The sequence below is a fragment of the Eucyclogobius newberryi genome, unplaced genomic scaffold (assembly GCF_026437365.1).
Source record: "Eucyclogobius newberryi isolate DKJ021-1_F unplaced genomic scaffold, fEucNew1.0.hap1 SCAF_11, whole genome shotgun sequence".
Classification (NCBI taxonomy): domain Eukaryota; kingdom Metazoa; phylum Chordata; class Actinopteri; order Gobiiformes; family Gobiidae; genus Eucyclogobius; species Eucyclogobius newberryi.
The window spans coordinates 37,030,652-37,043,151 of record NW_027315735.1 but is presented as its reverse complement, the minus strand read 5'-3'; the positions used below and the strand labels follow the sequence as shown (position 1 = coordinate 37,043,151).

Below are 12,500 nucleotides of genomic sequence, written 5' to 3'. Positions count from 1 at the left end.
GCGATGTTTCGATGGTGAGAATAACTCTTCAACATGTTTATCTCTAGTTTGATTTCCTCCTCTTCCTCCTGGAAACACACAAACACAAACGGTTCTTTATGAATGAACTCGACTGTCACATGCTGTTCAGAACCATGATGTCACCAGTTCATGAAGCTTTGGGGATTCTGAAAGTTCACGGTTCCCTGTGATTGGTTGAATCCACCTGTCACTCACTCAGAGCCTGACGGGCAGAACAATAATAATAAGTGTGATGTTCCGCTCAGAGGCAGCAGGGGGCGACAAAGGGCTGTGCAAACGCCCCGCTCAGTTTATATCGGCTGAACAGATTAGATCCAGGGGGATTGTGTCTCGGTATCGTATCGGTATCGATATCGTCGCACCTCTGACCTCTGACCTCAGGACACAGATACACGGGCCGTTCCATCAGATTCAGAGATTCCAATTGAAGAGATTTCAAAATGAACCCTGTAAACTCGTCCAGGCCGCCACGACCCCGTGACCTCTGACCTCACCAGCAAACCCCGAGACGACCCCGTGACCTCTGACCTCACCAGCCGACCCTGAGACGACCCTGTGACCTCTGACCTTACCAGCCGACCTTGAGACAACCCCGTGACCTCTGACCTCACCAGCCAACCCCGAGCGGACCCCGTGACCTCACCAGCCGACCCCGTGACCTCTGACCTCACCAGCCGAACCCGAGCGGACCCCGTGACCTCTGACCTCACCAGCCAACCCCGAGCGGACCCCGTGACCTCTGACCTCACCGGCCGACCCCGAGACGACCCCGTGACCTCTGACCTCCCCAGCCGACCCCGAGACGACCCCGTGACCTCTGACCTCACCAGCCGACCCCGTGACCTCTGACCTCACCAGCCGACCCCGTGACCTCTGACCTCACCAGCCGACCCTGAGACGACCCCATGACCTCACAAGCCGACCCCGAGACGACCCCGTGACCTCTGACCTCACCAGCCGACCCCGAGACAACCCCGTGACCTCTGACCTCACCAGCCGACCCTGAGACAACCCCGTGACCTCTGACCTCACCAGCCGATCCCGAGACGACCCTGTGACCTCTGACCTCACCAGCTGACCCCGAGACGACCCGGTGACCTCTGACCTCACCAGCCGACCTCGAGACGACCCCGTGATCTCTGACCTCACCAGCCGACCCCGAGCGGACCCCGTGACCTCTGACCTCACCAGCCGACCCCGTGACCTCTGACCTCTGACCTCACCAGCAGACCCTGAGACGACCCCGTGACCTCTGACTTCACTAGCCGACCCCAAGACGACCCCGTGACCTCTGACCTCACCAGCCGACCCTGAGACGACCCCGTGACCTCTGACCTCACTAGCCGACCCCAAGACGACCCCGTGACCTCTGACCTCACCAGCCTACCCCGACACAGTAATTACATCAAGTGGTCGTTGAATAAAGCAAAGCTAGAAGTTTGGCTCCTCCCCTGGGCTCCTCCCCTGGGCTCCTCCCCTGGGCTCCTCCCCTGGGCTCCTCCCCTGGGCTCCTCCCCTGGGCTCCTCCCCTGGGCTCCTCCCCTGGGCTCCTCCCCCACTCGTATGAAGGACAAACAGTTTAAAATACATGTTTGGGACATCGGGTCCAAACACATTAAATATGACACATCCAAATGTTCAGCTTTAACATCCGAGCTGAGGACGAGACGTTTGAGGAAGTCGCTGTTGATGAGAGCCACACGTGAGGTCAGAGGCTCCTCCCCCCTCTCGCGTGAAGGACAAACAGACACATCATCATCATCATGGAGGAGGATGAAGAGCGCACCTCTGTGACCTCCATGACCTTGATCGCGGCCAGTTGTCCCGTCTTGACGTGACGACCCTGAAAAAGAACATTTACACATGATTATCCCAAGACCTAGAGCTAAAAGAGCAATAAAACTCTGGATTATTAAGATATTAACGTCTGCAGAGTGCAGGGGGGAGGGGAGAGGAAGTGCATTTATCTGAGATGACGTCACATTAAAGAGAGATTTCTTTAAAACGTGTGTGTGACTGAACACACACACACACACACATACATATACATACATATATATATATACATATATATATATACACATATATATATTGTATATATATATGTTTCACTTCCTCTTCCTGGTCGGCGTTTCTGCGCCGACCAGGAAGAGGAAGTGAAACTGATGCATCATGGGAAGTAAATCTCAGCTTGACCCAGTTTCACGCCCTCAGTCTGTGGAGACATGTTCTGGTTTAGACCTGGTTTAGACCTGGTTTAGTCCTGGTTTAGTCCTGGTTTAGTCCTGGTTTGGACCTGGTTTGGACCTGGTTTGGACCTGGTTTGGACCTGGTTTGGACCTGGTTTGGACCTGGTTTGGACCTGGTTTGGACCTGGTTTGGACCTGGTTTAGTCCTGGTTTAGTCCTGGTTTAGTCCTGGTTTAGACCTGGTTTAGACCTGGTTTAGACCTGGTTTAGTCCTGGTTTAGTCCTGGTTTAGTCCTGGTTTAGTCCTGGTTTAGACCTGGTTTAGTCCTGATTTAGTCCTGATTTAGTCCTGGTTTAGACCTGGTTTAGTCCTGGTTTAGACCTGGTTTAGACCTGGACCAGAAAATGAAGCACAAGCTAAATATCATTTACTCTTTTTGAGCTCAGTTTTAGTCAGACACAGATGTATTTGTAATATTGCAGCACGGCCCTATCTCGCAATCATTTCCAGTTCTCTCTGTGTGTGTGTGTGTGTATGTGTGTGTGTATGTGTATGTGTGTGTATGTGTACTGTGTGTGTGTGTGTGTGTGTGTGTGTATGTGTATGTGTGTGTATGTGTACTGTGTGTGTATGTGTATGTGTGTGTGTCTGTGTGTGTATGTGTATGTGTGTGTGTATGTGTACTGTGTGTGTGTGTGTATGTGTACTGTGTGTGTATGTGTGTGTGTATGTGTACTGTGTGTGTACTGTGTGTGTGTGTGTGTGTGTGTGTGTTTCATTTAAATAAAATGTGAGAGAAATTAATTAATTTTATGGCAAAACTTAACTTTGAATATTTGACCCATAATTTGGTCAGAAAACTGCCTTAAAACTGGTTCTGTGAGAGTCTGACAGTTCCAGCTCTCACTACGACCGTTCTGTCCTCTGTCCTGTCCTCTTGTCCTGTCCTCTTGTCATCTGTCCTCTGTCCTCTACTCTGTCCTCTACTCTGTCCTCTACTCTGTCCTCTACTCTGTCCTCTACTTTGTCCTCTGCTCTGTCCTCTGCTCTGTCCTCATCTTCTGTTCTGTCCTCTGCCCTGTCCTCTGTTCTCTGTCTTCTGTTCTGTCCTCTGCTCTGTCCTCTGCTCTGTCCTCTGCTCTGTCCTCTGCTCTGTCCTCTGCTCTGTCTTCTGTCCTCTGTCCTGGCACAGAGTCCACTTGTCTTAAAGCACGAGAAGAATCCGGGACATTCCTTTAAAGTCACATTGTTTTGAGTTTGTCCTGCAGCGACGCAGACACAGCAACAACATGTGACCAGCAGGGCTTCCTCTGGCCGTCTGCCTCCTCCTCTGCCTCCTCCTCTGCCTCCTCCTCTGCCTCCTCCTCTGCCTCCTCCTCTGCCTCCTCCTCTGCCTCCTCCTCTGCCTCCTCCTCTGCCTCCTCCTCTGCCTCCTCCTCTGCCTCCTCCTCTGCCTCCTCCTCTGCCTCCTCCTCTGCCTCCTCCTCTGCTTCCTCCTCTGCTTCCTCCTCTGCTTCCTCCTCTGCATCCTCCTCTGCTGCATCCTTAGGGCTGGTTTAGACCTAGTCTAGTCCTGGTTTAGTCCTGGTTTAGTCCTGGTTTAGTCCTGGTTTAGTCCTGGTTTAGTCCTGGTTTAGTCCTGGTTTAGTCCTGGATTAGTCCTGGTTTAGAGCTGGTTTAGAGCTGGTTTAGAGCTGGTTTAGACCTGGTTCAGACCTGGTTCAGTCCTGGTTTGGACATAGTTTAGACCTGGTTTAGTCCTGGTTTAGTCCTGGTTTACTTTACACTTAACATTTTACACTTCACTTTAAACTTCACACTATTTATTTCATTTTTCTTCTTAAATAATATGTCACATTGAGACGCCAAAGCAAAGGGACAATTAAATAAAGTCAATTTCCTGCTAAAATAGCCTAATTTTGTCCAGGTTTATTTGCTTTTAACCACCGTCTTCTGCTCGTTCTGTCCGTCAGTCGTAAAAGTGCCACATGACGAGAATCCTCAAAGAAGCGGCTTCGGTTTCCCGCGGCGCCGAGAAAGATCGAGATGTTTCACGCGGTCGTAAAAACCGCCAAACGCGTTATTTGTGAAGGAAAAGGCTCCTTAAGGGTACGAAAAGTAGGTTAATCGGTGACAATGCGCAGCTTGTGTCCGGGAACAGACGAAGCCGCAAACGACGGGACGATCAACGACGTCTCCGCCGCGAGGAGACGTCGTTGATAACCACTCTGCCGCGGTCACACACTGAACAGAAGTGAAACGCTGCGTCGGCGTGTTTTCCTTTGCGCCTCGTGCTGCTTGTTTTGTCTTGGCTTCGGTTTCCTCTCATTCACTTCGCCGCCTTCTTTAAACAAACGAGGAAAAGTCCCACGCGAGCGACGTTTAAAGGGTTTAGACCTTTAAAAATGTGTTTGGAGAAAATACAACTGGAGTCACCACTTTTCAACCCCAAAAATGATCTGAGCGAGTCACAAAAAGTCGTTTAGTGATTCCGAGTGTGTGTGAGACGTGGCTAAAAGTGACTAAAAACAACGAAAAGTAACAAAAACACAACTAAATGACAAAAACGTGACTAAGAGCGACAAAAACACGACTTAATTTGTCTTTTTACTCCTGAGTCAATCTGAGCGAGCCACAAACAGTAATTTAGTAATGTGTGTGTGAGATGTGCCAAAAAGTGACTAAAAGCAACAAAAAGTGATAAAAACACAACAAAATCGACAAAAACATGAGGAAACACAAGGACGAAGTGGCAAAAACGTGACTTAATTTGTCTTTAAACTCGTCACAAAAAGACGTTTAGTCAAAGAGTTTGTTTGTGTAATTTGAATAAAAACTCCATTGTGTCTCCAAAAAAGACCATTTGTGACATTTATAACTGCACTTCCTGGTGGGACATGAGGCGTGGCTCCCTGGGGGCGGAGCTTCTAATTTTCTCATTCTAATTTTTTCACCATTTCTTAGCAAATCTACATATTTTACATGAGTAATACATGATTCCACATTTGGGGTGTGGTTATTGGCATTAGGCTTTAGCAACAGTTCATTTGCTGAAGGAAACTTGACCGATGTAAAAGTCATAATCAGTCAAATCTTCTCAAATATGTAGAAAATCAGAACAGAAATGTCATCTTAGCCCTTTGTTTTCTGTCGTCTAATTTCCTACATATTTTTGATCAGAGAAAACCTCGTCTGAATCGACTTTGTGGTTTGCTGTTTGAGTAACGGTTTGCGTAAGCTAGCGTAAGCTAGCGTAAGTTAGCGTAAGTTAGCGTAAGCGGCCATTTCATAACCCCGGACAGGATTGACACAGAAGGAGCCAAAGAGGAAGTGGCACAAAACACGTCAGCATCGTTCACAGAATCACAGCGGCAGAAATGGAAATCAAAATATACAGTTTATGTTTGAGGAATCTGAACTAATCCAAGAATGACGTGTATTTCAGACACGTTCACAGTCCAAACTGCGGCGTTAAAGCGGTGACGTGCTACAGTAACGACCGCCATTATAACATATAATGATTATATATTTTTAACCACGTAAAGATGTAAAATCAGAAATCGTTTTTTTTTTTCATTTTTGATTTAATAATGCCACTGTCATCGTTTGTGTTTTAGAGTCCGTTTAGTCCTGAGAACGATTACAATGTTTATATTTATATACATTTATGTTATATAGTATTTCAATCATTTCTGACTTTGTGAAAACATCGACTATTTGGAATAATTCTGAAGAGTCAATTAAATGAATCAGATTTTGATCGGCCTAATTGTAATTTAAAAAAAATATTCATTGTAGATTATATATATATATATATATATGATTATATATGATGATGATATATATGATTACGTTTAAATAAAAATATATATATATATATAAAAATAAGGTTATTTGAAAAAAAAAATGTATTCGATGTCAAAACAATTCGATGTTGAAAAATGTTTTAATTTAATGTCATTTTTTTTTAAATTTGATATAAAAAAAAATTAAAAAATCGATGTGATTGTAAAAAAAAATAATTGTCAAAAATGTATGTGATGAACAAAAAATAAAAATAATTCATGATAATTTTTCATAAATAATACATTTATTTGTGAATATTCTCTGCCCTTCAGTCACCACATGTCCACCTGTATGACATAAAGTATGACTTAATGTATGACATAAAGTATGACATAATGTATGACTTAATGTATGACATAAAGTATGACATAAAGTATGATGTAAAGTATGACATAAAGTATGACATAAAGTATGATATAAAGTATGATATAAAGTATGACATAAAGTATGACTTAATGTATGACATAAAGTATGACATAATGTATGACTTAATGTATGACATAAAGTATGACATAAAGTATGACTTAATGTATGACATAAAGTATGACATAAAGTATGATGTAAAGTATGACATAAAGTATGACATAAAGTATGATATAAAGTATGATATAAAGTATGACATAAAGTATGACATAAAGTATGACTTAATGTATGATATAATGTATGATATAAAGTATGACATAAAGTATGACATAAAGTATGACATAAAGTATGACTTAATGTATGATATAATGTATGATATAATGTATGACATAAAGTATGATGTAAAGTATGACATAAAGTATGACATAAAGTATGATATAAAGTATGATATAAAGTATGACATAAAGTATGACATAAAGTATGACTTAATGTATGATATAAAGTATGACATAAAGTATGACATAAAGTATGACATAAAGTATGACTTAATGTATGATATAATGTATGATATAATGTATGATATAATGTATGATATAATGTATGACATAAAGTATGACATAAAGTATGACATAAAGTATGACATAAAGTATGATATAAAGTATGACATAAAGTATGATATAAAGTATGACATAAAGTATGATATAAAGTATGATATAAAGTATGACATAAAGTATGACATAAAGTATGACATAAAGTATGACATAAAGTATGATATAAAGTATGACATAAAGTATGACATAAAGTATGATATAAAGTATGATATAAAGTATGATATAAAGTATGATATAAAGTATGATATAAAGTTTGACATAAAGTTTGACATAAAGTATGACATAAAGTATGACATAAAGTATGATATAAAGTATGATATAAAGTATGACATAAAATATGACATAAAGTATGACATAAAGTATGACATAAAGTATGACTTAAAGTATGACATTAAGTATGATTTAAAGTATGATATAAAGTATGACATAAAATATGACATAAAGTATGACATAAAGTAAGACTTAAAGTATGATATAAAGTATGATATAAGGTATGATATAAGGTATGATATAAAGTATGACATAAAGTATGACATAAAGTATGACTTAAAGTATGACATAAAGTATGACTTAAAGTAAGACTTAAAGTATGATATAAAGTATGATATAATGTATGATATAAAGTATGACATTAAGTATGATATAAAGTATGATATAAAGTATGACATAAAGTATGACATAAAGTACGATATAAAGTATGATATAAAGAATGACATAAAGTATGACTTAAAGTATGATATAAAGTATGATATAAAGTATGACATAAAGTATGATATAAAGTATGATATAAAGTATGACATAAAGTATGATATAAAGTATGATATAAAGTATGACATAAAGTATGATATAAAGTATGACATAAAGTACGATATAAAGTACGACATAAAGTACGACATAAAGTACGACATAAAGTACGATATAAAGTACGATATAAAGTATGATATAAAGTATGACATAAAGTATGACATAAAGTATGACATAAAGTATGATATAAAGTATGATATAAAGTTTGACATAAAGTTTGACATAAAGTATGACATAAAGTATGACATAAAGTATGATATAAAGTATGACATAAAGTTTGACATAAAGTTTGACATAAAGTATGACATAAAGTATGACATAAAGTATGACATAAAGTATGACTTAATGTATGATATAATGTATGATATATGATATAAAGTATGACAAAGTATGACATAAAGTATGACATAAAGTATGACTTAATGTATGATATAATGTATGATATAATGTATGATATAATGTATGACATAATGTATGACATAAAGTATGACATAAAGTATGACATAAAGTATGACATAAAGTATGATATAAAGTTTGACATAAAGTATGACATAAAGTATGACATAAAGTATGACATAAAGTATGATATAAAGTATGATATAAAGTATGATATAAAGTATGACATAAAGTACGATATAAAGTACGATATAAAGTATGATATAAAGTATGACATAAAGTATGACATAAAGTATGACATAAAGTATGATATAAAGTATGATATAAAGTTTGACATAAAGTTTGACATAAAGTATGACATAAAGTATGACATAAAGTATGACATAAAGTATGATATAAAGTATGATATAAAGTATGATATAAAGTATGACATAAAGTATGACATAAAGTATGACATAAAGTATGATATAAAGTATGACATAAAGTATGACATAAAGTATGACATAAAGTATGATATAAAGTATGACATAAAGTATGACATAAAGTATGACATAAAGTATGACATAAAGTATGACATAAAGTATGATATAAAGTATGACATAAAGTATGACATAAAGTATGATATAAAGTATGATATAAAGTATGACATAAAGTATGACATAAAGTATGACATAAAGTATGATATAAAGTATGACATAAAGTATGACATAAAGTATGACATAAAGTATGATATAAAGTATGATATAAAGTATGACATAAAGTTTGACATAAAGTTTGACATAAAGTATGATATAAAGTATGATATAAAGTATGACAAAGTATGATATAAAGTATGATATAAAGTATGATATAAAGTATGATATAAAGTATGACATAAAGTATGACATAAAGTATGACATAAAGTATGATATAAAGTATGATATAAAGTATGATATAAAGTATGACATAAAGTATGACATAAAGTATGACATAAAGTATGACATAAAGTACGACATAAAGTACGACATAAAGTATGACATAAAGTATGATATAAAGTATGACAAAGTATGATATAAAGTATGATATAAAGTATGATATAAAGTACGACATAAAGTATGATATAAAGTATGACATAAAGTTTGACATAAAGTTTGACATAAAGTATGACATAAAGTATGACATAAAGTATGACATAAAGTATGATATAAAGTATGACATAAAGTATGATACAAAGTATGATATAAAGTATGATATAAAGTATGATATAAAGTATGATATAAAGTATGACATAAAGTATGATATAAAGTATGATATAAAGTATGACATAAAGTATGATATAAAGTATGATATAAAGTATGATATAAAGTATGACATAAAGTATGACATAAAGTATGATATAAAGTATGACATAAAGTACGATATAAAGTACGACATAAAGTACGATATAAAGTACGACATAAAGTACGACATAAAGTACGATATAAAGTACGATATAAAGTATGATATAAAGTATGACATAAAGTATGACATAAAGTATGACATAAAGTATGACATAAAGTTTGACATAAAGTATGACATAAAGTATGACATAATGTATGATATAAAGTATGACATAAAGTATGATATAAAGTATGACATAAAGTATGACATAAAGTATGACATAAAGTATGATATAAAGTATGACATAAAGTATGACATAAAGTATGACATAAAGTATGACATAAAGTATGACATAAAGTATGATATAAAGTATGATATAAAGTATGATATAAAGTATGACATAAAGTATGACATAAAGTATGACATAAAGTATGACATAAAGTATGATATAAAGTATGATATAAAGTATGATATAAAGTATGATATAAAGTATGACATAAAGTATGACATAAAGTATGACATAAAGTATGATATAAAGTATGACATAAAGTATGACATAAAGTATGACATAAAGTATGATATAAAGTATGATATAAAGTATGACATAAAGTTTGACATAAAGTTTGACATAAAGTATGATATAAAGTATGATATAAAGTATGACAAAGTATGATATAAAGTATGATATAAAGTATGATATAAAGTATGATATAAAGTATGACAAAGTATGACATAAAGTATGACATAAAGTATGACATAAAGTATGATATAAAGTATGATATAAAGTATGATATAAAGTATGATATAAAGTATGACATAAAGTATGACATAAAGTATGACATAAAGTACGACATAAAGTACGACATAAAGTATGACATAAAGTATGATATAAAGTATGACAAAGTATGATATAAAGTATGATATAAAGTATGATATAAAGTACGACATAAAGTACGACATAAAGTATGACATAAAGTATGATATAAAGTATGACAAAGTATGATATAAAGTATGATATAAAGTATGATATAAAGTATGACATAAAGTATGATATAAAGTATGACAAAGTATGATATAAAGTATGATATAAAGTACGACATAAAGTACGATATAAAGTACGACATAAAGTACGACATAAAGTACGACATAAAGTATGACATAAAGTATGATATAAAGTATGACAAAGTATGATATAAAGTATGATATAAAGTATGATATAAAGTATGACATAAAGTATGATATAAAGTATGACAAAGTATGATATAAAGTATGATATAAAGTATGATATAAAGTATGACATAAAGTATGATATAAAGTATGATATAATGTATGATATAAAGTATGACTTAAAGTATGACTTAAAGTATGACTTAAAGTATGATATAAAGTATGATATAAAGTATGACATAAAATATGATATAAAGTATGACATTAAGTATGATATAAAGTATGATATAAAGTATGATATAAAGTATGATATAAAGTATGACATAAAGTATGACATAAAGTATGACATAAAGTATGACTTAAAGTATGATATAAAGTATGATATAAAGTATGATATAAAGTATGACATTAAGTATGATATAAAGTATGATATAAAGTATGATATAAAGTATGACATAAAGTATGACATAAAGTATGACATTAAGTATGATATAAAGTATGATATAAAGTATGACATAAAGTATGACATAAAGTATGATATAAAGTATGATATAAAGTATGATATAAAGTATGATATAAAGTATGACATAAAGTATGACTTAAAGTATGACTTAAAGTAAGACTTAAAGTATGATATAAAGTATGACATAAAGTATGATATAAAGTATGATATAAAGTATGATATAAAGTATGATATAAAGTATGACATAAAGTATGACAAAGTATGACTTAAAGTATGACTTAAAGTAAGACTTAAAGTATGATATAAAGTATGATATAAAGTATGATATAAAGTATGATATAAAGTATGACATAAAGTATGACTTAAAGTATGATATAAAGTATGATATAAAGTATGACATAAAGTATGATATAAAGTATGACATAAAGTATGACTTAAAGTATGATATAAAGTATGATATAAAGTATGATATAATGTATGATATAAGGTATGATATAAAGTATGACATAAAGTATGATATAAAGTATGATATAAAGTATGACATAAAGTATGACTTAAAGTATGATATAAAGTATGATATAAAGTATGACATAAAGTATGATATAAAGTATGACAAAGTATGATATAAAGTATGATATAAAGTATGATATAAGGTATGATATAAAGTATGACATAAAGTATGACTTAAAGTATGATATAAAGTATGATATAAAGTATGACATAAAGTATGACTTAAAGTATGATATAAAGTATGATATAAAGTATGACATAAAGTATGATATAAAGTATGACATAAAGTATGATATAAAGTATGATATAAAGTATGATATAAAGTATGACATAAAGTATGACTTAAAGTATGATATAAAGTATGATATAAAGTATGATATAATGTATGATATAAGGTATGATATAAAGTATGATATAAGGTATGATATAAAGTATGATGTAAAGTATGATGTAAAGTATGATATAGCGGTCTGTTCTTTGCAGCTGTATTTCTCACACATTTGAGTCTTAGCGGCGGCGCTGCTGCTGGAGCGGCGCTGCTGCTGCTGCTGGAGCGGCGCTGCTGCTGCTGCTGGAGCGGCGCTGCTGCTGCTGCTGGAGCGGCGCTGCTGCTGGAGCGGCGCTGCAGTGAACACTTTCGGTCACCACACCTTTGACCACAAACCACTTTCACATCACAGTTTGGGCCATGAGGAAGTGGCCCATCCCACGATGTTCAGGCCTCTTTACCCTTGAGTCACGGTTCACGGCGCGGTCAGAGACAAAGTTTA

General features: G+C 35.2%; 1 protein-coding gene across 1 annotated transcript in view; it reads right to left on the bottom strand.

Moving 5' to 3' along the window:
- Positions 1-12,500, bottom strand: part of LOC140346519 (mitogen-activated protein kinase kinase kinase kinase 4-like) — a 103,944-nt gene that overhangs the window by 84,513 nt on the left and 6,931 nt on the right. Inside the window, exons 3-4 of the mRNA XM_072432632.1 lie at positions 1,808-1,864; positions 1-68 (exon numbers count right to left, since the gene is read on the bottom strand). The exon at positions 1-68 is cut by the window's left edge and continues 55 nt beyond it. Of these exons, the coding sequence (XP_072288733.1) occupies positions 1-68; positions 1,808-1,864 (125 nt within the window). The remainder of the gene's footprint in view (positions 69-1,807; positions 1,865-12,500) is intronic.